Here is a 21,187-nt window from a genome sequence, read left to right as displayed (position 1 = left end):
CCAAAACATCACCACCATGATCAACGCCGTCCTTGTCTTCAACAACGCCGGCCAGCCGCGCCTGACCAAGTTCTACACACAGCTGGAAACCAGCGTCCAGCAGCGACTCATTTCCGAGATCTTCACCCTCGTCGCCAACCGTCCAAACTCAGCATGTAACTTCTTGCCGTATGTCGCCTCGTGAATTCAGCCCCGTACCCCCCTAACACACGTCTAGCCTCCCACCGCTCCTCGCCAGCAGCTCCAAATCTAGCACGCCCACGACTCCTCACAACGACACACCGTCACTCGTCACCTACCGCCACTACGCGACCCTCTACTTTATCGTAATCTCCACGTCTACCGAATCACCTCTCGCGCTGCTCGATCTTATCCAGGTCTTTGTGCAGGCGCTCGACGGCCTCTTCGAAAACGTATGCGAACTAGATCTGATTTTCAACTTCGAGACACTACATGCGACACTGGGTGAGATGATAGTAGGCGGCGTGGTGGTGGAGACGCAGTTAGACAAGGTCATTCAAGGCGTAAAGGCACAGGGAAGAGTAGCCAAGAGACCCGTCAACGAAGGGAAGAACATTGGTGGAGGAGGAGGCGGTGGTGGTGTCATGGGCGGACTGACATTCGGCGGTCTGGGAAGAGGAGACGGTATGTGGGCTGGGAGATGATGAAGATATTCCGCGAGGTTTGCGACGCCAGAACTTTCACTGTCAAAACCATTGGACCCCCCAGCATCACCCGGCAGCCCACATCACTACGCTGCCATCGCACCAAAAAGCGACAAGCAACGGTCCAACTAGAACTTGTTGCTCGAACAGGGCTTGGTTCTGGATCTGGCCCATGGAACGCTGTCAGACTCCTCGGCCCTACTCCAGACGCGCTCATGCCATCCACACCGACTCGGTAGACATTGATATAATTCTTCCAGACATTACGAGGCGTATACAGATGCATGGCGCATGCTTACACAACCTGTGGGGTTACTTCAGGAAATTTCCCCGGACCGGGTAAACACATGGTAAAGGTCAAGGGTCGGGAGATGTTCGAAACGTCGCGCGTGGAGCCTTTGCCGAGCTGGGATTAATGGAAACAAGCTTTTAATCTATACGCCTTTAGTTCCCTTCCAAGCACGACTAGAGGGCGAATAACAACCGTGGGCTCTTCATCTATGCTGTGGCGCCGAAGATGTGGGGAGAAACACTTTATTCCAGAACTGCGTGACCTCATTTCCGCTGCTGCTGATTGCTGGATAGTTTCGGGGAGATCTTCTTAATGCATACGGCATCCCTTGAACCGCACACACGCTTCGGCTGAAGACAAGCTTTATAAGAGGGCCCAATCCCAAGACAATTGAAACCACCCATCCATTCATTCATTCTCTAGTTAGCACCATGCGCTTCCTCACTGCTGTCACCAGCTTCCTATCTGTAGCCGCAGCGGCGACTCTCGGCAAACGTGCCGTGACGCCTGGCACCCTCTCCCAAGTCACCTCATTCGGTGCTGCGCCTACCAAAGCGGGCTTCTATATCTATGTGCCCAAGAAGCTTGCGGCCTCACCAGGAATCATCGTTGCTATTCACTACTGCACTGGATCAGCGCAAGCATACTACACTGGCAGCCCTTACAAGACGTTGTCCGAGCAGTATGGCTTCATTGTCATCTACCCGTCTTCCCCTCATGAGGGTACTTGCTGGGACGTTAGCAGCAAGGCGACGCTTAGCCACGAGGGTGGAGGAGACAGCAACACCATTGCCAACATGGTCAAGTGGACTCTCAGCCAGTACAAGGCGGATGCTTCCAAGGTCTTCGTGACCGGTTCCAGCAGTGGCGCTATGATGACCGTACGCTCGTTCGAATTCCACTTGTATTGACATGCTAACGTCTTTTCAGAACGTCATGGCAGCAACCTACCCTGAACTCTTCAAAGGTGCCATTGTCTACTCAGGTGTAAGCGCTGGCTGCTTCGTCTCTGCATCAGGTGGTGTCGACGCCTGGAACAGCACCTGCGCTCAGGGTAACTCTATCGCCACCCCTGCAGCCTGGGCCAATGTTGTCAAGAACATGTACCCCAGCTACACTGGTGCTCGTCCCAAGATGCAGATCTACCACGGTAGCGCAGACACTACCCTTCGCCCGCAGAACTACCAGGAGACGATGAAGCAATGGGTAAGTAGTTACGCGGTTGTCTGATGAGTCAGTCAGATGCTAACGAGACACAGGCTGGCGTTTTCGGCTACGACTACAACAAGCCACAGAGCACAAAGGCCAATGACCCCCAAAGCGGTTACACGAGGACTATCTATGGTCCTAATGTCCAGGGTATCTATGCACAGAATGTTGGACACACCGTGCCTATTCGGGGCGCGGACGACATGAAGTTCTTCGGCTTTGCCTAGGTCTGTGAAAGCGCAAAGATCTGCCATGCACAATAGCCAAGTCCTTACCGTGGCAGTATCGACGACACAGACCTTTCGATGTACATATTCCATCACTGCGTATATCACCGAGATATGGCAGAAATATATACTTTCTCTCCCCCTATTCATTGAACTTTGCTTTCCTGTTGCACTCACCACTAGAATCTTATTCACGAAGCCTATCGCTCATCTAGCTTCCTTACTCCAAAAAAGACGGCTCCAACGTTTGCGTTTCGGCGACTCTTCTTCATCGCTACTCCAGTCAAACTTACTACTGAGTTCTGGCGTCGGTCCATACGTGGGACTTTCCCCTATTCCCCTATCATACCGCTTTCTGCCTAGTGGCGGCATAGGCTCAGGGTGCGGGTGTGCTAAAGGATTGATGCCAACATGCCTATCTGAATGCAGACTACAACTAGTCTTGCGATACTGCTCATTCATGTACTCTTCGTCGTTATCCCAGTATTTCTGGCTGAGCTCATGGACACGGCGAGAAGGAACGTAATCTTCATACTCACTCTCATCACGATACCTACCATCAGTATATCGATTATTATTTGCTGTTTGCATACGCTCGTATCCCCCCTCCGTGAAATCGAAAATTGGTCCTAATGCCGCACGAGTAGCATTTGCCGTCTCGGAAACCTTTGTACGCCATTCGCGACTCAAGTTAGGTTGTTCTTGATATGCTGTTTTCCGGAAAGTCTTGTATGAAGAAGAGGGTAATGAGGGTTGAGCGAAATGGTATTCTAAACGTGAGCGGTCTTGCAGTTTTACTAGGTAGCGATATTCATCGTCCGGGAGGTAGTCTGAGGGGATGGATGGGCGGCAATGGAGGGCTGGTTGATAGGATTTGGGGTAATATTCTGTGGGTGTGTACGTGTAGGAGAATGTTGGTGACATTGCCAGTGTGATTAAGGGTTCTGGTGCTTTTTTGGGGGTGTTGTTGTCATTGTTTGGATTCTGTCTGGGATAAAGAGACTATTTGGCATCGAAGGGAAAACGTCCCTAGAGTCTATGGTGGAGGATGTTATGTGTATATAGTGTTACTGGGGTCGCACCGTAAGGTTCGTGAACACTGGTGACTGAGCGGGTAGAAATGCCAACATCGTAAACTTACAATACTATCATTCTTCTAATCGAAGCACTCGTACGCGAAACCCATTACTAAAAAATCCTGGGCAGTCTCAACGGTAACCATACCTGATGATAAACTGTTGTCCTTCTCTATAATTTATATCTAGCATGGTTCCTGGTCTGCAAGGTCACATCTACGACGATCCCGTCGGTCGGCTTTTCTTATCAGCCATCATTAGTCAAAACCCGCATCGCCGAAACAAGAGTTGCTGGGCTACACTGGAGACAGTATCTGACATGTGCTTTGATGGCTTGTGGATGTCGCGACATGAAGCTTGCCGTGCTTACCTACAGGAACGATGACGTAATGATCCCTTCCCAGCCTCTTCGACCAGAAGTAACGCTGGATTTCATCTTCCGCGTCCTTTTGCACCATCGTCACAACGCAACTGGTATTGTTGGCTGATGTTGGAAACAATGGCTGTCGCCTGTCTCGATGTTGATCCTTGATGGATGTGGTGAAGAAGCAAAGTTCTCGTGGTGGCAATGAAGGCGAAAACTCGGCTGCTTCGGCAATCTGTACTCAACGGTACCACTTGCAACAAACTGCGCAACACCTGTCTAATATACTTTTACTGAAGCCTATCGGAAGAAGCTATAAGCTAGGGGTCTAGAAGAACTTGGTTCAGAGCACGAAGAGATTGAATATGGCGTCTGCAGCAGTCAACGGCGATCGAGCGACAGATCTTACAGAGACTGTTGTCACGCTTCAACAAACGATACGGAAGTTTATAAGAGACGCAAAAGCAGGACGCGAGGGCTTTGTGTTAAGGCCAATAGCTTCTATCAACGATCAAGCGAACATAGCATACGTAAGCGTAACGTCTGCTGACGAGGAGACGGAGGATCAATTGCAAGTTTTGAAAGAACAGCTACAGATCTCAGAACAGCAGCTGCGATCCAGAGGTGACTGGCAGCCACCACAACAGCTACCCAATCTGTCAATGTCGACTATTCTGGACCTCGCTGACCTTTCCAACGCTGTTACGCTATTGGACCATTTGATCAACTCTACAAAATCAACTCAACAGAATACTCCACAAACTACTTTGTCATCATACACCTGGACTTGGGATCCCACATGGCATGAATTCTACACCTACATACCCGCTCAACAGGTCTGGGTCTATCTTTCACGATGGAAGTTAAACGAAATCAGGAACGTTTGGGAGCACGTGAGCATGTCTGGTGTCAATCTGATGCCGGACGTTGCAGCAGATATGCTTGGTGCTTGGGAAGACTGGGTCTGGGATCCGACTTGGCAACGGTGGTATCTGCAGGTGGACGAATTTGATACTAGCGAGAAGAGCCAGATCTTTGCAAGTCCATGGCGCATACGCGACGATGACGAATGGGTCTATGTTGGCGAAACAGAGGTTGTAATCTAGCTGGATTCGCCTCTTTGATACTGGTGCGATACCATGGACGACATGGCCTGCACTAGCAATAGTCTGTTGAACACCAAGACACATGAGCATTGTGCGTGAACCACACATGTGAGACTAAGAGGTTAGCTCAGCGAACAACAACAAAGCTCAGAGCTTCTATCTTCACAAAGCGAGCTTGCTATTATATCCAACAATTCCTCCAGCAGTTCACTGTTTTCTGACGTCGTTTACACATGTTTTGAGAACGTAGACAGAGCGATGAATAGTCAAACAGGCACACGCGTGGTCACACATTCCGGGACACGCGCACAACTTCGGCCTGTGGCCGCAGAAGACTATGTTTCTTACTGGCCATCGCTCACAAGCAACCGTGGACGTTATCCACCACCATTGCTTCTCAGCAACAAAGAGCCTTGCGGACCACTTGCTGCGGGCCCTAGAGAATGGAAATACACGAAGCTGTCAACACGCTCTCCAGCTTTAGAGTCGTGTCGCGATGATCATGGTGTCAGGTTCAAGCTGCGTGTTACTGTTCGAGATGTGCTGCTGGGTTGTAAATGGCATAAGTTGTTAGACGAAGACGCACCACCGTACAGAGCCAAGGATGATTGTCTAAAATATCTAGAGGTAACTTACAAGTCTTCCAAAGAATGCATGGCGAAATGTGGACGGCGTTTACGCGACTTCTGGACTTGGCTTTGGCGACAGCTAGTCTTCATGCCACCGGAGTTGGAAGAATTGGATAACGACGCCCTGTACATTTACTGGGAAGTCATCGAGCCGGGGACAATGTTCGACACAGAAGATGCTCAGCACCTGTTGGGCCATACTATCTAGCATGTGAGCGGACGGAAGCAACCACTGGAATATGCGTTAACAATCAGGAAGTGATAGAAATGCAGACCGTAGCCTCAAATCTGCAATGAACCGACCTGCTTAATGAGTATTATTTTCGTACTTTGCCTGCTTCGCCTGCTGTGACGCTGCTCTTCGCCGTACTTCCCTCGTACGATCCCGTCGATTGAAACATTAAAACGGCTGATTTCTTGAATCCTGAAAAGCCAGAATCTTCCGACCACGATCTAGTACCAACGATCTGGGACGCCTAAGTCCTAGGTGGGGCATGCGTCAAAGGACCGGCTCGCTAGCGGCAATGTGCTTCGTAGAGAGTATACTACGATCAGTGGCGATGTGACATCGTTATACTACCACACAATAAGTGATACGAACCCTCTCTTTCTAGAAGCAAAAAGATATCCGGTTATCGTAGGCTGATAGCAGTCATGTATAGTGCGACGAGAGGCGCCTGAGGTCAGTTGCACTCGTCGATGCCTTTATTTCCGGCGCCCCTCGGCTCCTGATAAACCGCGTTCTAGCCTGCAGGATTGGAGGCCTGGAAACAACGTAGGCAGGTAGATGCCAGCTTCGTATTGGTATGAGCATACTAAGAACGAGGAAGGAAGGCTGCATGTAACGTGCTGCGATGGTCCTCTACACGGGTGGAAGATCTAGGCAACTTTTAGTATAGTTGCAAGCCACCAACGTTGCGTTACCGGATAGGATACGGCAAAGAAGGCATCCGTCTCCGGCACATTGCTGTTCTGTCTAGTGGCATTAGTTTCTCCTGATAGTACCTGCAGCAGACCTTCCTTGAGAATCCGATGTGTTGGCGCAGGCAAACACGATGGCACGGACTCTCTAGTGGAGCTTCCTAACCATACCATGTGGAGCGTAGCAAGCCACAACATCACTGTACACTAAGGATTTGTGGAGATGACCTGATTGAGGGTGAGAGTCTGTACGAAGTGGTTTGTTAGACGCTGTGCCAGCTGCAAAGCCATTATAAAGTTATCCCCGAAGCATAGATTCGCAAAACACCTCTCTACTTCTCACTCCCAATTCTTCCTTCATCCACGACTACCATCCATCATGAAGACTGCGCCCCTCCTCCTCGCACCTATGCTGGCTGTAGCTAGTCCACTGAACCAGAGAGCGGCTCCAAGACCAGAGGGCAGCATTGATGTGCTCTTCAGAGGCGTCGGCAAGATTTACTTCGGCACGGCTACTGAGTTTGCTCGACTATCTGAAGGAGAAAATCAAGGCATCATCAGCGCCGATTTTGGCCAAGTAACACCAGAATACACAATGAAATGGGCCGAGACTCAACCAGAACGCAACGTTATGACTCTGGACAAGGCGGACAATCTTGTCAAATGGGCTGTAGCGAACCAGAAGAGTATCCGTGGCCACACACTGTTGTGGTGGGACTCAATTCCAGACTACGTGAGAGCCATAAAAGATAAACAAGGGATGAGGGACGCGATCACAGACCATGTGACGAGGTTGGTAGGGCGTGACGGCTGGAAGGGCAAGATCCGCGCGTGGGATGTGGTCAACGAGGCGATTGAGGGTGACCATATGCGCAGCAATCCGTTCTACGATGTCTTGTAAGTGCACTCGAATAAGCGACAAAGGCATACTAAGTTCGAAAAAGGGGAGATGAGTACATCAAAGTCGCCTTCGAAGCTGCTCGCGCTGCCGATCCGGACGCTAGATTGTACATCAACGATTATAATCTAGAGAATGTGATATACGCAGAACACAAGTTCATGGTCGCTAAAGTGAATGAGTGGAATGGCAAATGGCAGGCTGGTGGAAGACCTTTGATTGATGGAATCGGATCCCAGACACACCTTGACGCAGGTATGTTCATTCCATTTGTCCATTACAGCCTCATAAGCGTACTAATAGTGATTATTAGGTCATGCTTCTGGCGTGGAAGACGCGCTGAGATCCTTAGCCGCGGCTAACGTTGCTGAAGTCGCAATCACCGAGCTGGATATTCAAGGAGCTAACCCGCAAGAATACCGGGATGTCGTCAAATACTGTTATTGGGTACCTCACTGCGTCGGGGTAACTACATGGGGTGTCCGTGACAACGAGGCCTCGGGCAAGAACACCCCCGATGAGACACCTCTTCTTTTCGATTCGAATTGGGCCGCAAAGGATGCCTATTTCGCAATACGAGACTACCTCGCAGATCTACCTAAAGTAGACCGTACCTGAAAGCAGGGGATAGATAACTTGTACACGATGGTAACGAATGACGAGCTTTCAATCTACACACTAAGTTAGCTGCAATGAGAACGGGCTGATCAGCCACCTGTATAACAGCTCCGTTAGAATAACCTTGATTTGCTTCGTAACCATAATGTCTCGTCATCTCTGTCAGTCTGGTAGTCTTGTATAGCTCTGATATCTTTTGGATTGCATCGTTGCTTATCAAAGCTTTATATAGTTTGACAAGTCAATGATCCGTGGATGCAATGTGCCGAGGTGCATGTCAAGCCCTATTAACAATATGGAGCTGTGCCATCAGTTGACAGGAAGCGCGACCAGGCGATGAGAGAACTTGGAGCCGTCATCGAGGACGAAGATAATTGGAATGTGGGTAGGTCGGAGCACTGGAAGCTCGTCGCGCAAGAAAGTGAGGTGCTTGCCAACTCAGGACCATGATGTAGGCTCCCTGCTAGTCTCTCCTTCTGTTTCATGGACGCGCGTTCCACTTTCATTCCATTTCACAACCCTCGATTTGTGATTGCGCCGCTTGTGACCACAGTCACTGTTGAGCGCGAGTACCCGTCATGGACATTGCCGGCTGTCTAAGCAATCGTTGACCTTCAGTCTACCCCCTGCTTCCAGCCACCTACCGAAGATGTTAGATTAGGCGATCTATCCGTCAAGACTACTCCGCAAACCCACCAAACACTGTTGAAGCTTTGCTCGGCAGACGCAGTTTACAGGGCATCTTGATTGTGATAATTGCCGGTATGATCTGGGTATCCCACCTAGCATACCGAGAGGCGGGCACTCAGACTACTGGCTAATACCAGAAATTCACCTACGATATTGGGTATCTGCCCTTGCGTCAGCTGCACCCCACAATGCGCTCTCGCAGATATGAGCACTGCGGAGACTTGCTCACCTGCTGGTATTTTGCCGACTGATAACAGCATATTGTTGCGCCGGTCTCAGTCCCATTTTCTTGTGATCACACGACGCCATGTTCGCTCTTCTTGTAATCGTACTGTTCGCACCAGCACACTTGTATGCTCTCCTGCATCATCTCGCAGTTGGTACCACGAACGGACAGGCTTTGTACTCGCTGGAGTTAGATGATGAATCCAGGATGATATATGCTATCCAGGCGAGAGACGCGAGTGGACCGTCGCCGTCTCTGGCTCTCGACGTCGGTACTTTGGTCTCCGATACGAATCGAATCCGTTGACATATAAGCAAGCGTTCAAAGCAGCACCTCTTCAGCAGCCGTCCGAAAGATGGGACTCTGACCCGCCATTCCATCGCCCCAACATATGAGCTTATTAGCGAGGGAACTATGGAAATACCAGCATCTTGTCAGTTCTTTTTGCAGCACCTACATGGATCCATCTAATGATGTTCAGGTAACACTACTAGCTTTGAATCCCTCAAGCTGAGCTCTTCGACTCAGAATACGGCGATATGGGGCACCGCTAGTACTGGTACCTGCAGCATTGTATTTGGTCTGACGCCAGACGGTTACGAAACCCTACGCTCCCAAGAAATCGCCGGTGATGTGCACTCTATCGCTTGGAGTCCTAGCGGTCGCAATTTGCACGCGCTCGACTCACATAGTTCCCAGCAGCTTTCGACATCAATTTCTAACTTTCGCATATCTGAGGACCCAAATCTGCAGGACGTGGTTGGTGTTGACATCCTTGGTAATGTCACGAACGCTTCGCAGATTGTCGCGCACCCCACAGAGACCTTGATGTATATCGCTACCAAGGATGCAAATGAGCTAGTCGTCTTATCGTTGGCAGGTGACACTCTTGTGGACAACTCTACTGTTGTCCTACGATACAGGTTGCTACCGTCTTCTCTAGATTCGACAGAGTTTCATACCACATCCCTGGCTATTTCCGCCTCCAAAAGCACTCTGTGGACACTTTCAGAGTCATCTCGCCAAGCGGTCATCACATCTTTTACTCTCGACGTCACAACAGGCGAGGTAATAGATGTCGCTGCGCGAGCTAGCTGGCAGGGAGTTGGCGAAGGTCAGCTTACAGCAGCACCGTTCACTGGTGGGGATGTGATCGCCATCGCAAACTCTCCAACTGGGTATATCACGGTACTTGGTCTCGACCGATCCGTGTTCGATACCGCCGATGTCGTCCAGGATCCTGCCACCCACAATTACTTACGTCCAATGATTTTTGAGAACGAAGAAAACAAAAGCCTGCACATAGCTGCATCAAAAATCAAAAGCTACGGCCGTGCTCTCATTGACGATTACATCAGCTTGGGTGAAAGTATTTGGATCGACTAAGACCTTCTGCATTCGTTCTGTAACGGCTCACCAGTGGATTAGGGCAGACGCAGTGTGTCAACAAGCGTTAGAAGAACAAGAGGTGATGCGTGGATGATAGCGTTTTGACTGGTTTCTTAGCGTCAGTGTCATTGAGTAGAATGAATACGCAGTAGCAGTAGCGGTGTATCAATGGATACTATGATACAAGAAGATTGCTATTATAACTTACCGCGCTACAGCGCAAAAAACTTCATATTAGCTGTTGAATATCCCATTGTTGCAACTAAAATAGGAAGGTCAAAGTATCAGCAGCGGCATGCAAGGCGTTATCAGATCCTGCTAGGCAGCAGTGGTTATGTCCGAGCTGCGAGAGCTCCGATCTGATAAGATTAGATCCGAACTCCGAGCGCATACATCATATTAGTATATGAATGAAGTCCAGAATGACTAGAATCGGGTCTCAATAACATAAAGAGTTTTACTAGAATGTCGCACTCTGGAGACCTTGAGAAAACAGTTCAGCCTACCATTTTCTATCCAACCAACAACATATCTCAGAACAAGCATGAAGACTACTATGGCGAAAACCCGGAGATATCGTCTGCAATTGTCGACCTTGCCAACGACCGTCCAGTACATTTGAGCAATGAGCACGGAGTATGCCGTCTTTCTAGGTCGATGAAATTTTGCTAACAACCCAGGCAACATGGGCATCTCCAACAGATTCATCGGATCCTTACAACTGGAAGCCTTCACGCAAGTTCGTCATCGGGACGATATTCTCCTTCGGCCAGTTGATCCCCATCATGTCGGCGAGTATGATTGCGCCGTCACTTCCTTCGATCGCTTCAGATCTTGCTATCAGCGCTTCCACAGCCCAGATAACCATGTCGGTATACTTCCTCGGTATGGCCTTTGCGCCGTTCTTGATAGCCAGTGCCAGTGAGGTATGGGGGAGGAAGCCAGTCTGGATGGTTTGTAATGCCTGGTACGTAGTTTGGAACGCGCTGTGTCCAGTGGGCAGAAACACCGGGTTGATGATCGTCGGGAGGTTAATGGCCGGAGCTGGGGCAAGTGTTGGCGTCACGGTAAGTGACAAGGCTGATCAGATCCAACATGAAGATAGCTAATTTAGTACAGTTGAACGGTCCAGTGATGGCCGACATGTATGGCGAAGACGAACGCGGCAAATCTCTGGCCATGGTCAACTTGCTCCCCTTTCTTGGCCCAGCACTTGGACCCATCGTCGGTGGTCTAGTTACCCACTCTATACATTGGCCGTGGGTATTCTGGATCATGAGCACCTTCAATGCCTTCATCCTTGTTGTCGGTTTCTTCTGGATTCGCGAATCGTATACGCCAGTCTTGCTACGTCGTAAAGCGTTAGCTGATGGTGGTAACGTCCCTACTGCTAAAGCAGAACGCGCTCGTATTGCGCGGAACCTCTTGCGTCCGGTTCGCATACTTGTGCGAAGACCTATCATCTGGCTCAATGCACTGACCGCAACGTTGTCCTTCGCTGTTTACACCCTTGTGCTCTCGACATATGCGTCGCTGTGGATCGAGAAGTACGGACAATCTGAGCTGACCAGTAGCTTGCACTACATATCGATTGCGATCGGCGCGACACTTTGCGGCCAGCTGGGCGGTCGTATTATGGACTGGTGGTATCGACACCTGACCAAACGGACTGGTGGTAAAGGTGTACCCGAATTCCGCATCCCGTACATGGTTCCTGGGATGGTCATCATGCCAGCCGGTCTTTTCTGGTATGGTTGGTCGGCCGAACGCACACTCCACTGGATGATGGTTGACGTCGGCGTCATCATATTCACGCTAGGCAGTTTCATTGTGAACCAAGCGACAATCGCGCATATGATCGAGGAATTTGGCCAGTTCGCAGCTTCTGCAGGTGCTGGTGTTCGCTCAGTTTCATATGGTCTTGCGTTTGTGTTCCCGATCTTCGCGCCTGATCTGTACAAAACGCTAGGATATGGGTGGGGTAACAGTACGTTGGGGTTCGTCGCGATTGGTTTGGGACTACCAATGTGCGCTGTCTTGTGGTATTGGGGCGCCAGAATCAGAGCTGTCGGCAGGCCGACGTGAGCACAAAGATTGAATAGACGTATCCATGTAGAATGAAATGACAAGGATGAATGAGTAACGATTCGCGAGATGTGAAAGCTCGCTGCAGCGCTATGCAAGTCCGGACCATAGCTCTCTTATCATACTATCCCATGTTCCATTCTCGCATCTGAGAGACTCTCCTTCAACATGGCTGAATGCATCTCGTTCACTAGGAACAACTTCTGAAGACCCCTACCTTACATCGTGAGCTGAGATCGAGGTAACGCGACAGGGGCGACGCGTTTCGACTTGCGGTTGCAGAACATGAAATAGGCTGAGCGAACCAATCGATCCAAAGTTAGGCGCCTATAAGACGCGTGTTGAAGAGTTCCTATCAAACAGGGTGCAGATCCAGTAGGAGTTCTGGTGGTTGTGTCGACTCGCGATCGCAAAGGCCATTCGCGTGGTTTAAGCCACTAAGCAGATCTTTGCGCACGTCTTTAGTCACAGAGTGCCATGGAGGACATCAGTTCGATAGGTCGGGGACAAGAAATGAATACCAAGGTGATATAGGGAAGAAGCAATGGACGTAGGAACGAGCACGGCAAAGTTTGCGGGTGTTGACGTCATTGTTGATACAGCTGAGCCAAGACCCAAAGGGGCCAGCTTGATGTGTAGAGCCGCCGAATGCATCGGAGTTGCCAGCTGTTTGGTAACCCGAACGCGGTCTGCGCCTCAAGCCGTGGATGGATGTACTCTCCAATGAGCTTCCAATGAAGGGTGTAGCTTACAACCCGCGTATTCGTCTCGCTACGAAACGTCTGATATACGAAATCACAACGTTTGCAGTCAAGTATAGTAATGCGATACATCGAATCACAACATCGAGCGTCCTCAAATTCCAATTTATCAGCCCATAACCTTGACCATAGCTTCTCTCCACTTTCCACCCCATCTGCCCATTGCATAAAGCGCCGCACACCCTGTGACCACGCTCCAAATACCTAAGATCGTCATCAACCATCCGTTTCCTATGGCGCTCAATATCGGCTCTGCAACTACCGCTCCAGTGAAGGAGAAGATGTTTCTCACAAAATTGTTCAGCGCAATTCCAGAGGCAGCCCGCCGAGGCATGAACTCGGTGAGCATAGTGTTGACCAGCGCGAAAATGAGCATACTACCGATGCCGAAAAAGAAATTGCTAATCATGGGTACGATCCAATGGACGCCCTTCTCCGCTGTCCAACCATAAATGATCAGGGCCGAGGGCCAAAGGATAGCAGCAATCCACGCATTCTCCTTCATCCGGTCTTCGGGGCGAAAGATAAGCTTGCCTTTGTCGTCGTAACGTCCCGCTTTTCGGGCTTCGCGGTGCATGATACTGTCAATCCATTTACCGCCGAACAGTGAGGCGAGAAGGTAGCCGGCCGAGTTGGGAATGTAAAGTAGGCCGATGATGAGGGTAGAGAATGAGTAGGGTGGAGCGGCGAAGGTGGATTGGATGCTGATGTTGAGGATGTAGAGACTGCCGAATGTTATGCTGGCGTAATAGACGGTTAGGAGGACTGGTGGGAACCGGAGCCATGCTATGATGCGTAAGGGGTCGATGAAGATATGGCGGAGATGAAGAAGTACGCCTTTGGTCTTTTGAACGGTTGAGGCGCGGGTTGCGCTTCTTCCGAGTGTTGTACTTTGCTCCTTCTCGGTTTCGTTACCGGTTGGTGCTGCTGTCGGATCAGCAGACGGCTTTTCTTTCCTGTGCAGGGTTTCCGGGAGTGCGAAGATGATGAAGATGAGTGTCATGCCGCCATAGATGACCAGGAACCATTGTGTTGATCGCCAACCTAGACCTGAGCCTAAAGCACCACCAATGATGGGGGCGAAGAGTGGGCCGCAGAGAGGTCTGGATGTGCATCCATAAAGTCAGTTTGTGTCTCACGTGCAATTTGTACATGGGGATTACTGACCCAAGATAGAAGATACCCATTGCTCGTCCACGCTCTTTCGTCTCCCAGACATCGGCGATGGTCCCTGCCCCTACCGCTTGTACAGATGCTGCTGCGCCGCCAGACAGAACACGGAAGACAATAAGCATGGCGATGCTTTTGCTGATGGCAGAGAGGATGGCAAATACTACGAAGAGTATGAACGAACTTATGTATATAGTACGCCTGCCCAGTCGCTCCGAAAAAGAGCTCCACCACAAGGGGAAGATGGACATGCTAAGCATGTACACAGCAACGCTCATGTTGGTCACTGTCTCGGTCGCGTTAAAGGCTGTGCTGATTTCCTGCAGCACTGGCATGACAATCGCGCTGCCCATGGGTGCTGCCATGGCGCAGAAGGCGACAATGAAGGTCAGAAACCATTTCGTTTGCCGCGCATAATGCTCTGGGTTTTCGACCTCCGGGATGAGGGTAAAGCGAGCAAGAAGTCCACGCCGTCGCGAGCGTGGAACAACAATAGCATCGGGCAGGACTGAGGCAGTTCTGGCTAGGGTTACTGGACGTTGCTTTGAATTTGATGTTCTGGGCGGATCGGCATTGCTAGAATGCCCTGACGCGGTCGAAGCTCGGGACGATGAGATTGACATTGTTTCTTCTGTGTCTCTCTGGTTTCCCGTCCCCATGATGTCTTTTTCTGGTAAACCTTCATCCTGCTCATATTTTACGTCTTGGTCGGTGCCTCGGTCAGGTTCATCCTCCTGTTTCAACATCCTTGGTGGCGATCTCGACCTGTCATGATCTGCCATTATCGCCCGTCGCAGAGATTGAGGAAAGAAACCCAGACAACGTAACGTCCGAGTCTTTCGTTCAAGCAAAAGCTCGCTCCGGTTTCCGCATGCACTGTCGCTTTTCCGTATGCGTCGTAATACCTCGGTTGTCGACAGCCGCTATCTCTAGCTCTTCAGCATGCTCTCATCGCGCACCTGTACCCTGTGTTCAACACGGTGTATCCTCAACAAGTGAATTGCAAACGAAGGAAAGCTAAAGCCCGCCATGACTCCAGACACAACCCAGCGAGAACGCCGCTGTTGAGCGATAACTAAGCGCAACGGGTTGCCGAACTGGGAGTGTTGCTATGCGGAAACAAACCTGCTCTAATTATATCCGAAGCCATGGTGGGGCTAGAAGGATGCATGCATGCGATCCGGGTAATTGGAGCTTGATTGTACGGGATATCACGTGGGGACCTGTGGATCGACACATCCGTCGTAAGGCGGGCCGCGGCAATCGAGAACAAAGTTTCCGATATTTGTATTTGAACGACTGTCAGCCAAATCCAGAGACACTCGAGGTTGACACTGCAGCATCCGATGGCACCTGCACGGCCGTTAACGTCACCGTTAGCGTTGTCGCACGAGCACGTTTGTGGTGGGGTAAAGATGGGTTAGCTCAACAGCTTGGAGGGGCCTCGGCGTCCCGATTACCAGCTTCCAACTCATCGTCGTTCAAAAGCGGCCACACGACACCGTCAGGCCATTGACATTGAGCACGTACCCCTCCAACTCTCCAAGTAGCACATCGCCGATCAGCCATACCATGGCAACCCAAAACCAAGACCGCCTCCGTTCACACTTCTCCTCAGCTCCCGATGCAGAGCACAACGGCCGCTGGGACGATCTCTGGAGAGAGTCTACGTTCCTGCCTTGGGACCGTGGTCACGCAAATCCTGCGCTAATTGATCTGCTCCGGGAACGTGGTCGCCCGCTCTCTTCACCGGACCCCAATCCCTCCCTCGGTGCACCACCACCAAACAGCGAATCGGCGGGCTACGCTTCTCTCGCTCGGCCACTGAAGGATGACGGGAAAAGGAGGAGGGTGCTTGTCCCAGGTTGTGGGAAAGGATATGACGTAGCACTATTTGCGGCATATGGCTATGACGCTTATGGGCTGGAAGTGTCCTCGCACGCTGCTGACGCTGCGAGAAAGTACCTGGAGGAACCCGGAAAGGGGCCGTTGGAAGGAGAGTATACAGTCAGGGACGAGAAGATTGGAAGGGGCGCGACGAGAGTTGTGTGTGGGGATTATTTCAAAGACGGCTGGTTAGGAGATGTGGAAGGCTGGGAAAGCGATGAGGGGTTTGACATCATCTACGATAACACGGTAAGTGAAGCATTACATGTAGCGTGTGGGATGTGTCTAGCAGCATGTACTGACGCGATGGTCAGTTTCTTTGCGCACTCCCTCCCTCTCTGAGACCGAAATGGGCATCTCGTACCACCACGCTCCTCCGCCGTCCCTCACCAAACACCACTTCTACTGGCGGTGTGCTCATCTGTCTTGAATTCCCCACACATAAGCCCGCATCTTCTGGCGGACCTCCGTGGTCGCTTCCTCCACTTGTACACAGTGAGCTGCTCAAACAACCGGGCCAGGATATCTCGTATGACGACCAAGGGGTCGTAACCAAAATAGATCGAGAGGAGGCAGAGAACGCGCTGGTCAAGATTGCGCACTACACCCCCAAGCGAACTCACGAGATTGGCGTCATCAAGGGTCTCGTAAGAGACTGCGTGAGTATGTGGCGGCACAAGGCGGATTGTCCGGATGATCAGAAATGGCACTGAGTACGGTTGGCTAGGAGGACGTTGTATAGCTCCGGTAGACAGCTTACAAGGCACCCATGTTCGTATCGCCGATCCTATGCTCAGCCTGCCTTGCGTAGTGAATTGTAATGCTCGCCCAACCCATGACTGTGCTTGTAGTATCCCAGCCATATCTCCTCCTTTTCTTTGACCTCGTCTTCAGCCTCTATCTTGTCCACCTGGCCGTCGCTATGCAGTACGCATATCCTCAGACCATATGTCCTGGCCAGCGCAAGCAGCTCCAGATGCCCACCCCATTCACCCGTCTCTCTAATTTTGCGGACGTGCTCGGGCAACGGGTCTTCCATGAAGCCTGTAAAGTCGTCGGCGTGGCTTTGGATCCAGTCTGCCGCTGCGTGTCTGACGGTCTTGTATCCTTGTGGCTTTCTGTCTGACTCCTCGTCGCCCTGTCCGGTAATGGTGACACCTATTCTCGGCTTTAGGCCCAGTTCTCGCGTCTGCAACTGATCCGCGACCGCCGCATACAAACAATGACCGTCGGCTCGTATCTCATGCAGCACCAGCCCATGTTTGTTCAATTGTACCGCCATGCGTTCTCGTTCCAGTTCACGTGGGTTCGGTGCGTTGGCGGCCTCGCGCTCTGCTTCAGCGATCATGGAGGCTTGTTCGGCGGCGCGGCGGGCGAGGCGGGCTTTTGCGCGATTTGGCTTCTTCTTCTTGGGTTCGGCAGAATCGCCATTGGTACTGCTCTCTTTGCTGTCTGAAGCAGAGGCAGTTAAGTTGAGGTTTGCAACGTCGTCTTGTATATCCTGTGCCTCGTCTCTAGAGCTCTGTGCGTCTTCTGCATGCTCCTCAGCATCTACGGCCTCGCCGTTCTGGACAGCGACTTCATGCGCCTGACGCTCCTTCAGTTCGCGCTCAAGCCTTTCGCACTCATCGTTGACACCCTTGCGTGTCTTTTTGCTTGCTTGCTTCTTCTTCTGTGTGATACGAGATACAAGGTCGCGTTGCTCTTTGCGGTGTCGAGATTGTAGCGCTTCGAGGGTTTCTGGTTCGGGTGCAGGCGGCGCGTCGCTCATGGTGATTATGCAAGTGTCTAGTACAGAAGGGAGGCTGAAGACTAAACTAATCGACGCGAGATAAGGACCGTGGGTTATTTGCTGTGAGATCGGCACGAGGGCGGTGGGGTGGTGGGGAGCGCGACATTCTTTGGCGTCTTCGGTGAATGGTTTTGCCGACGTGAACTGTCATGCTTCACGTCCTTCTTCGCGCCAACCTCTCGCCTCTCGCACCCTGGCAGAGCTGGCCATATCTTAGTGTCCAGTACACAACTGGAATATCTACTAATGTCTCTGAGCTACGCAACGCGCAGTGACAAACCCATGCATCCTCCAACTCAATTTTGTCACGTATCCTGCCATCAATCTAGGCCTTAAGAGATGGGTTCAAGTAAGCATCCTTCTGGCATATCATCGTCTCCCCCTCTATTCCCGTCGCAAGAATGTATGGACGCAGCTTGCTCCCGGCTTTGTGAATGAACTGGGCTCAGCGACGTTCAGTCTTTCTGCTGCTCCGCCCTTCCGACATAGAACAGTAAGTTATGAGCGACTTACCATGCCAAGTCAAAATGCCATTGATACTATCGCAAGATGCGAGCTAGATCATGGGTTAGACTGCTCGAAAAGATCACGGTCAGGTGTGGTAAGACTTCCGTGTCTGCTCTTGTCATCAGTCTGAATCAACTTGGTGTGCTGAACTCAATAATTCTCGAAAGCCATCGAATTGCTGCCAATGCCCTCAACAAGATACTCTGAAAATTGCTGTATAAGCTTCGCTGCAGAAATCACGGTAGAATGAAAGTGAGAGCTCAATGTCCCGCTCTTTCACCGCACCTTCCTCGCGGTCCCGCACCTACTGAACGCACAGAACTTATTTCCTACCACAACATCACCACCACCACCATTACCCGCATCGACAACAGACATCTCTAGACATGCCTTTCCGCGACCAGGAATGGGAGGAACTGCAGCGCGACTGCGACATCTTCCCCGCCTATTCCGACTACCTTTACGGACCGGACCCACGCATTATAACAACACAGGAGCCTGGTCTACACCCTATGATATATCCCATAGATGCTTCTGCGCCTATTCGGTACACTAACAGTATGCCATCGCGAACTTGGTCGCACAAGACTACGGAAGACCTCGAGAGGTTAAAGAATGCTACCGCGCAAACGCTGTTGGCTGGACAGAACGAGCCTGGCAGCGACATGAGCGGAGCAAACAATGGTACAAGTACGCCCGGCTCTTATGTACGCCCCCAAACTGGTAGTCTCTTGAACCCGCTGCTACCACCACAAAGCGTTTGCACTATCTCTGAGGAGGAAATGGCGCGACGAAAGACGTTGAATGCATCACGGCGCCGACGTCGGTCTCAAACGGTGGTCCCTTTTAGTTCATCGCAGCAGCAGCCTGTGGGAATGACTGGGCATCAGATGCACACTAGGAATACGCCAGTCATACATAGTGGGGACGTTGAGCCACAACAGCCATCTTTCTTGCGCTCATCTTCTACTACCGACATCGACGAGACTCTAGTGCAAATGGACTCACGTCAAAAGTCTGATGCTCTGTCGTCTTTCGCATCACAGACGACGATGCTACCTCCACCCGCGAATCTTTCTCAACGGCAGCCACTGCATGCCATTGGCCTGTCCAACAACTTGCCTCCGATCCCTGCTCCAAACAATTCTCCAGAACCCAGTCAGCAGACATCTCTCCTACAACCGAATGATGTATTGCGCAACTCTCGCTACGACTGCATCAATCCCGCTAAGCGCTTAGAGATTGCAAAGGTCCTTGTTGACCGTTGGGTCGTCGTGCGAAACTCTGCTGCAGATGATGCTCTAGGGGTAAAGGCCATGTCGGACATTCGAAACATCACCAGAATGGTCAACAATTCAGTCACGAATATGCAAGCTGCAATGGATCTACAACAACAGAGGACACAGCAGCTTCATATGCAGGCGGTTCCAAAGAGAGCGCAGACGGACCATATACAGCATATTCAACAACGCCAACCTACTACTCCAACTCCGCAGGAATACGCCCAACCTCAGCCCCAACCGGGCATCTGGTCCGCTCAACTCACCCAGTCATCTCCAATCCAACCACCTTGGCAGCCAGCTTCGCAGGAATCATACTGCAGTGTTCCACAAGTTTCTCAACAAATGCAGCTGCCTCAACAATCAATACCCCAAGACTTTCAGACGCATCAACAGCCACAGCAGCGAAACCAGGAACAATACGAGCAATTCACAAGCCAAAATATCAATCTAAGCCCTGCACAACTCCACGCAAACACCAGTCGCCACATTCCAGAAATGTGGCGGAATTTCCTGATTACCCAAAACACCTCACTGCCTCTGCAGGACAGGATGAACGCGCGTCAGTGGATGGTGAATCTCAAGAACAATCTACCAGTTGAAGCGCATACGTACATGGTGCAAGTTTTGCAAAGGGCGATGCGGGAGCACAGTCAGGGTAGGGATGCTTTAGCATTCCTAAAGACGGTGAACATGGAAAGCAATTTGTTTGATGGTGGTGAGTCGAAGCATACCAGTGCGCAGGATGGCCTGTAGTAGATCTTCAATCGTCTTAGACGTGCAGAGAGGTGGATATCAATATGGGTTCTTGGACCAAGGATCTTGTAGTTGGCAAATGCCTAACATGAAATGCCAACATTACAACGAACATGCTCGTTGACTATCATGATGGGAATTCTCGCTCGATACCTGTAGAATACTTCAATGTAGTCAAAAAGAAGCTTCATCTCATGACTGAGAAGTTGAAGAATACCCTCGTTCTCCTATCTGCCGTCCACTTTCATGCACGGGATAGCAACACATAGTGGTGACGATGATCATAGTCTGACATACAAATTCGGCTGTGTGAAATTCTGCAGTCCTCCCGACACGATATGAACATAGGCAAGTTAGTTGGAGGCTGCACGTATGGACCTGGATGGAGGATCGGATCAAGTGTTGATGTTGGAATGGCTTACGAGACGTATTCCGTCAGACGCAGGCTGTGCACGCCGCTTTATTCAAAGAAAGCCAGTTTGATGGGATACAGGTGTCAGAAGGAATGTCTCGCTGTTCAATCAGAAGTGAGCCAACACGACGTGTGAGTGAATACGTCGTTCGTCGCTTGGACGATAATCAAATTACGTATCTTCAGCGGCCCCAGATTACGTCCTGCCTATTGCGGCTAGCATGCTG

At 50.9% G+C, this 21,187-nt stretch overlaps 10 protein-coding genes across 10 annotated transcripts; 7 read left to right on the top strand and 3 right to left on the bottom strand.

Moving 5' to 3' along the window:
* Positions 1-16: 16 nt before the first annotated feature.
* GT037_006049 (alpha beta-hydrolase) lies at positions 17-2,393 on the top strand (the record flags this gene model as incomplete). Its single annotated transcript, XM_038931096.1, has 5 exons — positions 17-168; positions 218-645; positions 1,381-1,838; positions 1,888-2,163; positions 2,217-2,393. The coding sequence occupies 5 exons, from the start codon at positions 17-19 to the stop codon at positions 2,391-2,393; spliced, it is 1,491 nt and encodes a 496-aa protein (XP_038786785.1).
* A 332-nt stretch (positions 2,394-2,725) lies between these two features.
* Positions 2,726-3,317, bottom strand: GT037_006048 (uncharacterized protein; the record flags this gene model as incomplete). The annotated part of the gene is made up of 2 exons (XM_038931095.1): positions 2,726-2,748; positions 2,813-3,317. 2 exons carry the CDS (start codon positions 3,315-3,317, stop codon positions 2,726-2,728), a joined length of 528 nt encoding a protein of 175 aa, XP_038786784.1.
* Positions 3,318-4,198: 881 nt separating this feature from the next.
* On the top strand, positions 4,199-4,939 carry GT037_006047 (uncharacterized protein; the record flags this gene model as incomplete). The annotated part of the gene is made up of 1 exon (XM_038931094.1): positions 4,199-4,939. The coding sequence occupies one exon, from the start codon at positions 4,199-4,201 to the stop codon at positions 4,937-4,939; it is 741 nt and encodes a 246-aa protein (XP_038786783.1).
* Positions 4,940-6,868: 1,929 nt separating this feature from the next.
* On the top strand, positions 6,869-8,005 carry GT037_006046 (family 10 glycosyl hydrolase; the record flags this gene model as incomplete). The annotated part of the gene is made up of 3 exons (XM_038931093.1): positions 6,869-7,386; positions 7,434-7,642; positions 7,701-8,005. The coding sequence occupies 3 exons, from the start codon at positions 6,869-6,871 to the stop codon at positions 8,003-8,005; spliced, it is 1,032 nt and encodes a 343-aa protein (XP_038786782.1).
* Positions 8,006-9,002: 997 nt separating this feature from the next.
* Positions 9,003-10,307, top strand: GT037_006045 (uncharacterized protein; the record flags this gene model as incomplete). Its single annotated transcript, XM_038931092.1, has 3 exons — positions 9,003-9,188; positions 9,240-9,354; positions 9,403-10,307. 3 exons carry the CDS (start codon positions 9,003-9,005, stop codon positions 10,305-10,307), a joined length of 1,206 nt encoding a protein of 401 aa, XP_038786781.1.
* A 468-nt stretch (positions 10,308-10,775) lies between these two features.
* GT037_006044 (mfs general substrate transporter) lies at positions 10,776-12,395 on the top strand (the record flags this gene model as incomplete). The annotated part of the gene is made up of 3 exons (XM_038931091.1): positions 10,776-10,946; positions 10,991-11,377; positions 11,430-12,395. 3 exons carry the CDS (start codon positions 10,776-10,778, stop codon positions 12,393-12,395), a joined length of 1,524 nt encoding a protein of 507 aa, XP_038786780.1.
* An 870-nt stretch (positions 12,396-13,265) lies between these two features.
* Positions 13,266-15,108, bottom strand: GT037_006043 (mfs general substrate transporter; the record flags this gene model as incomplete). The annotated part of the gene is made up of 2 exons (XM_038931090.1): positions 13,266-14,259; positions 14,324-15,108. 2 exons carry the CDS (start codon positions 15,106-15,108, stop codon positions 13,266-13,268), a joined length of 1,779 nt encoding a protein of 592 aa, XP_038786779.1.
* A 790-nt stretch (positions 15,109-15,898) lies between these two features.
* On the top strand, positions 15,899-16,926 carry GT037_006042 (s-adenosyl-l-methionine-dependent methyltransferase; the record flags this gene model as incomplete). Its single annotated transcript, XM_038931089.1, has 2 exons — positions 15,899-16,462; positions 16,528-16,926. The coding sequence occupies 2 exons, from the start codon at positions 15,899-15,901 to the stop codon at positions 16,924-16,926; spliced, it is 963 nt and encodes a 320-aa protein (XP_038786778.1).
* Positions 16,927-17,006: 80 nt separating this feature from the next.
* On the bottom strand, positions 17,007-17,984 carry GT037_006041 (uncharacterized protein; the record flags this gene model as incomplete). The annotated part of the gene is made up of 1 exon (XM_038931088.1): positions 17,007-17,984. The coding sequence occupies one exon, from the start codon at positions 17,982-17,984 to the stop codon at positions 17,007-17,009; it is 978 nt and encodes a 325-aa protein (XP_038786777.1).
* Positions 17,985-18,898: 914 nt separating this feature from the next.
* Positions 18,899-20,548, top strand: GT037_006040 (uncharacterized protein; the record flags this gene model as incomplete). Its single annotated transcript, XM_038931087.1, has 1 exon — positions 18,899-20,548. One exon carries the CDS (start codon positions 18,899-18,901, stop codon positions 20,546-20,548), a length of 1,650 nt encoding a protein of 549 aa, XP_038786776.1.
* Between the last annotated feature and the right edge of the window lie 639 nt (positions 20,549-21,187).

Source organism: Alternaria burnsii (genome assembly GCF_013036055.1).
Source record: "Alternaria burnsii strain CBS107.38 chromosome Unknown 732, whole genome shotgun sequence".
NCBI lineage: Eukaryota > Fungi > Ascomycota > Dothideomycetes > Pleosporales > Pleosporaceae > Alternaria > Alternaria burnsii.
This window is presented reverse-complemented; position numbering and strand designations above follow the sequence as displayed.